Raw genomic sequence first — 6,070 nt, 5'->3', positions numbered from 1 at the left:
CCAGAAGTATGGAGAATATATGCAAAACGCAAATTGCTCTCTTTAAGAGTCATATAAAAGATATTAAACAATTGAAATAAAAAAAAAATTGTAAAAGATTGAAAAACTAACAAAATCTTTTAGAAAAATAATATTTCAGAAAACAGCAAAGTTACTCTGTAAAGAATTTTTTTTACTTAAGAGGTTTTTAAAAGTTTAGTTCTTTTTAAATTTTCATTTACAAAACTCGTTCTTTGCTCATAACAATGATGGAACAAAGTTCACTCCGTACACAATCTGCTTTTCCATTCCCCCCATAAACGGCCTCTCTCATCTATAGCCTCCCTTTTTCCTTCGCTTCGACTTTAAATAGAGGAAATCTCAGAATCTGGGCGTCTCAGTACAGTAGACAGAGAGCTGAACTCTGACCCCCAGTGCCTTAGTCTGCATATCTATATGCTGTGATTCTTTGACGTTAGCTTTTAACATTCAGCAGGAAACTCTTGCTCTACCTGAGTGAAGTTGGCCCCCCCACCTTCTTCAAATCAGACAAAATTAGTGTCATACGTTTGTGCAGCAAAAAGTTTCGTTTGTGCCGCTATCATTTTAAAGATATAAAGAAATATTTCTAGAGGTCATCAAAGGTCAACCAGCCCCCCCACCTTCTTCAAATCAGACGAAATGGGTGTCAATTAACTCAGCTCCGTTTGTGCAGCAAAAACAGATGTTAACTGACCTTTGATGACCTCTACAAAATATTATTAATATAGCAGTAAAAATGAAAATTTTTGCCATACAAAAATATAAAATTTTTAAAATAAATTTTAAACATAAAATATTTAAAATAAATACATAAAAAAATTTTAAAATGCATATTTTAAAATATATAATTTTTTTGTTTTATTTAATTATTTAATTCTGAAACTCTGAATTCCATATAAATTATAAGTTGCTAACCTATGACTATATAATTTTAAACTGTAAAAAATTGATAGCGGCACAAACGAAAATTTTTGCTACACAAACGTTTGACACCAATTTTGTCTGATTTGAAGAAGGTGGGGGGGCTGGTTGACCTTTGATGACCTCTAGAAAAATCTCTTTATATCTTTAAAATGGTAGCGGCACAAACGAAAATGTTTGCTGCACAAACGTTTGACACCAATTTTGTCTGATTTGAAGAAGGTGGGGGGGGCAACTTCACTCAGGTTCTTGCTCTTTCTCCTTGCCACCTTTTCAGGATGTTTAATAAAGTTGTATTGCTCTTTATTACTTATTTTACCCCCATAAGGATTTTTCTATGTTTAACCAGCAACATTAACAATGGTATTATTAGGTGGAAGGAGGTAATAATGCAACTTTACTAAAATCTAAAAGGATTTATTTGCATTCTTCCCTCATTTTTAACTGCCGTGCATAAAAATATTTTTAGAAGAAATTAAATCTCAAACTAATGTCCACTGCTTTAAAAATAAATGCCATCAAAAATCAAAGAAAATTTAATTACTCCCTTGAAATATACATTTACTTCTCCGTCAACTAAAACGATATCAACATTTACTACTATGCCGCACAAAAGGCAACCTTTTTACATATTCATATATCTGTTTAGATATAGATATATAGATATAGATGGATATATGGACAACTTTTAAGCAGATTTTTGTTCCCCAGGGCTGAAATAAGTCACCAATCTGACGATGAACCAAAAGGCTTAACTCGTCTTTAAAGAAAAATATTTATATTTTTTTTTTTTCTTGAACGTTTTAATTTTAGCCACAACTGAATCTATAAGTGTGGTTTAATGTTTATCTGTTCAGGATACGAAAATATTTATTAAATACATGCATCGCGAGTCGCATTTAAATTTTTACATTAGTTCTTGAATTGATTAGGGGTGAGATACAAGTGAGACGCCAATGGAACAAGATAATTTAGATTTAAAATAAGATTGCATTGTCTTCTTTTAAGAGCATAATTATTTAATGAGTAAAAATGCTCATTCCATTAGCAGGATCATCTTATTTAACTGTGAAAATTAAGGGAAAAATGCACTTAATTAAAGAAATGTTGACTTATTTCTAGATTGTTTTTGCAGTGAGGGTCTGGTTCAGGGACCCTCTCTACCCTGGACCCGGGACAATTGAGTCGGTTTTACCCCAAATGCATTTTAAAAACTGAATCTCTCACAGGGGGGGAAAAAAATCTCAGTTAAATGTTAATCAGGGTTATTTCTAACAATATCTACCTGGCAGTATTTTTTAAAGACCTGTCGTCTTTTACCTCATCTACAGTGATCTCTCTATTTCCCTCCTCCTCGTTCTCTCAGTGCTGCTGCCTACATATTCCTTTCAACCTCTCAGCCATCATTAGCTCGGCTTTTTCCATCACCATGAAGCCGATAAGAGAGGTAGACTTTAGACGAAGAGGTAGAAATATTACATTTCCTGTTAAAGCCAGTAAGTCATTTATCACATCACCAGCAGGTTTAACATGTTTCCCCCGTGTCCCGCCTGCAGGATTTCCGCCTGTGGCGGCGAGTTAAGTATTGTTTGTGTCAAATAAGGCTCTAATGCAATATATTTTTGATTAACTTGTCTGCCTTCTGTTCTCCAGCCGTGTTGGATAAATTAATCAATCTCTTGTAAAGCTTATATAAGGAACCTCCTTATGAATTTAGTTTTTTTTTTTTTTCAAAGAAATGTAGCCTGTTTCTCTTCTTTAAAAACGGATTTCAGCTTTCACATTACAGGTCTGCTGATGTTCTATAGAAGGAGTCAAATGATCAAAGATTGAGAAAACATCCATCTTTGTGGGATTATGTCTAATATGTTGTAAAAGAGGCCTTTGAATGCCTGAAGGCTCAGTTATAGTGACATGGAGAAATTAGCTGTATGGATGTTTATATCTAAATAACACCCTTATGTTGTTCTTCACATGGAGCTTTCCACGTAATTACGAATGTTTCTAGGTGTGCAGGGCGATGTGGGTGCTAAAAACAGCTTATGTTATGTGAACAAACCTTTCAGTATAAACCAGGCTTAAACCATGTTAGATTTTCATGCAAACTGTGGTGTTAAAAAGTATTCCGAGCTAACAGGTGCAATTTGGAGGTATGTGTGCTTCCACATGGATGGGCCCCCCTATTGTTTGGAAGTGCATATGATTCACATGGAAATGCACTCAGCGTTTGGACTGTTGGCTCTTTATTTCACCTTTGTTTGATAGCAGAGCAGAAGTTCACATGCAAATATTTTAGTGGAGCATCTAGGGGCATCGGGAGATCCTGTAGCATGTTTCCATCTACAGTTATCTCAGGAACTGATCTTCTGTCTTCACCCACAGGGAGATTTTACTGCGAGCAGCACTCTGAGGCTCTGCTGCTTCCAAATGGGGTTGAAACCTCACCTGAGGTGGGTCACAAACTCTTTGAATCCTTCTTTCTGTCGTCGGTCTGCAAAGCTTTCCATTTATTTGCCTTTTTCTGTTATTAGGGCATTAAAGAGGAAATGGAGGAAGAGAACGAGCTTTCCAGTGAAGGGTATACACCATCTCCGTCCGATGAGGAGTTTTTCCTTGATCCCAAACCAGAAGGATCAGCTCAGAGTGAACGTGAGGCCGCAGTAGAGTCGAGCGCTTCACCTGAGCCTGCAGCTAAGCACGAGGTATCGGCGCCCGAGTCGATGCCTTTTCCCGTTCCAAAGCCACGCCATGTGCGTCAGACGACTCCCAACTCCGAGCCCTCCCCTCCAGTGGCGAAACCCCGCAAAGTCCTGTTGGCTCCACCAGCCGCTCCAGAGGAAACCTTAGCAGTAATAGACTTCTCTCTTAAGCCATCGCTGCGAAAGCTTCAGCTGTCCATCGAGGAGAAACATGAGCTCGGGAATCTGCAGAGCTTCAGCGCAGACTCGGACTCGGAAACCCAAGGCGGATCTTCCTCCTGCTCCTCTTCCTCCGCGAATGCGTGCGGGCCTCCTAAACGAGAAGGGCAGGACGGACAAGAGGAGGACGGCTACTGGAGCGGGAGCAATGCCAGTCTCATCCGGGAGAAGAAGAATCGACACTGCTTCAAGAGGAAAGAGATGCCGAATGGGCAGAACCGGGTACGGTCCAAATTCTCCCCCTGGAATCTGTCCTCCCCGAGGATCAGCAGGGACGCCCGACTCAGCGTCCACGTCAGTCAGCCCGGCAGAGTGGGTACGTCCAGCCCTCATCCTGTCGTTCACTGTGGAGAAAATAAAAACATAAAAATACTTTGCTAAATATTTACTTTGCTGTTATAACAGAGACGACATTCGGACATATTCACAGCGCCTCAGAGGATGGCGTTGATGAAGATGATGACGACGAGGACGATGATATGTTTGAAGAGGAAGACTATACCGATATGAAGGTAAAGGTGTGAGGAGATTACGCTTTAATGATGGTCGGCGCATTCAAAGTTATCCATGTGCTCAGCTGCTAGCGCCAGGATTGTTAATCTGATTTGGATTATCTTGGTGAAATGAAGATGTGGATGTTGTCTGTGTGTCTATAGTTTGAATCAGGGCCAGATGACCCAGTGGAGGCAGAGAAGTTTGAGTGGAAGAGGATGAAGACGCTCGAGCGGCGAGCCAAGATGAGCGTAATGGAGCAGTTCTGCAAAGCTCAGGTCTGTACGAAAGTTAAACATCTTTTTCGTAAATGGTAACTGTGTCTAGACCAGGTGCATCCTGGGAAATCGGATTAATCCTCCTCCTCTACATTACTCATCTTTTCACTGAGATCCTGAAAGTCCAGCAATTAAAATTCACTCTTTAAAAACTTAAAGCAGGCGTCACGGATTAGCGGACCGCGGTCCGCATCCGGACCCAAACCTGCTGGCTAATCCGGACCAAACCGGATTTAAAACCTTTAGAAATTACTGCATGTTGACCAACGACAGTGTCTAACTACACTTGCGCCGCTTCTCCTGTTAATACGGTAAAGCCATGGGGAGCGTCCGGCTCCAGGCTGCACGACCTGAGTGAAGTTTGCCCCCCCCCCACCTTATTCAAATCAGACAAAATTAATGTCAAACGTTTGTGCTGCTACCATTTGAAAGATATAAAGAGATGTCTCTAGAGGTCATCAAAGGTCAACCAGCCCCCCCACCTTCTTCAAATCAGATGAAATGAGTGTCAATTAACTCAGCTCCATTTGTGCTGCTTTGGCTTTGAATATATTAATGAAAATGTAAAAGGTCAAAAGGTCAACCAGCCCCCCCACCTTTGAAGAAGGTGGGGGGGGGCAACTTCACTCAGGTAGGAAATTCTCGGTAGGCAAGAATTTGTTTGCATTTATCTGTCCACCAAAACTCAATTTTAGGGGCATCCATAACTAAGAAATGCGAAAATATTAAGAATATGTTTAAGAATTCCCTTTCGTTCATATTTCAGTCCATTTTCTCATCAGTGTGCGAGAGGGGAGGTATTTCTTGGCATATCAAATGGTGAAAAAAAAAGCAAATTTTTTTTGGGAAAGTAAGGATTTATGAGCGACGCAAACAGTAACTTTTAAACGGAGTGTGCACGAGGAGAACTGGGCTCATGCACGCCCTTGTAGGCGTTTAATAGCAGTTCCCTCTCGGTAGCGAGTACAGGGTGATGCATGTGTATTTTTTTTTTTGTGGAGAGGGCGTTTCTTTTAAAATTAGCAAAAATCCTCCATTGTACCTTTAACTTGATAAATTCTGCTGCAATGTCCAAAAAAAAAACAAATTTGCCTTTTAATGTTTTCAGTAAAAAACGCTAAACTAATGTTTCTTAAATAAGAGATGTAAAGCTGAGTTATTTAAGGGTAGATTGGTAATAGAATGAAAACCCTCCTTATGCTGGTCTCACCATATAACTGGCTGTAACCTTTTACAAAGAGTGTGTTGTTTTTAAACCAGGGTTCCCGCGGGTCCTTAAAAAGTCTTAAAAGGCATTGAATTCTTCAAAATAACACTAAGGCCTTAATTGGTATTAAAATGTCTTAAGTCAGTCTTTTGTAGGTCTTAATTTTTAAAACGTCATAAATAGGATTATTTTTATTACGATTTATTTTTGTAATCTAAATAAAACGTTAAAAT

The 6,070-nt window shown here is 39.3% G+C and overlaps 1 protein-coding gene across 1 annotated transcript in view; it reads left to right on the top strand.

Moving 5' to 3' along the window:
- LOC107103849 (protein-methionine sulfoxide oxidase mical1-like) overlaps positions 1 to 6,070 on the top strand; it is a 38,809-nt gene that overhangs the window by 25,668 nt on the left and 7,071 nt on the right. The window contains exons 14-17 of the mRNA XM_015403686.1: positions 3,325 to 3,392; positions 3,474 to 4,176; positions 4,266 to 4,372; positions 4,517 to 4,630. Coding sequence (XP_015259172.1) covers positions 3,325 to 3,392; positions 3,474 to 4,176; positions 4,266 to 4,372; positions 4,517 to 4,630 — 992 coding nt within the window. The remainder of the gene's footprint in view (positions 1 to 3,324; positions 3,393 to 3,473; positions 4,177 to 4,265; positions 4,373 to 4,516; positions 4,631 to 6,070) is intronic.

Source organism: Cyprinodon variegatus, unplaced genomic scaffold (assembly GCF_000732505.1).
Source record: "Cyprinodon variegatus isolate N-32 unplaced genomic scaffold, C_variegatus-1.0 Scaffold1543, whole genome shotgun sequence".
NCBI classification, from domain to species: Eukaryota; Metazoa; Chordata; class Actinopteri; order Cyprinodontiformes; family Cyprinodontidae; genus Cyprinodon; species Cyprinodon variegatus.
The sequence above is the reverse complement of the archived record's forward strand: the minus strand, read 5'-3'. Positions and strand labels throughout refer to the sequence as shown.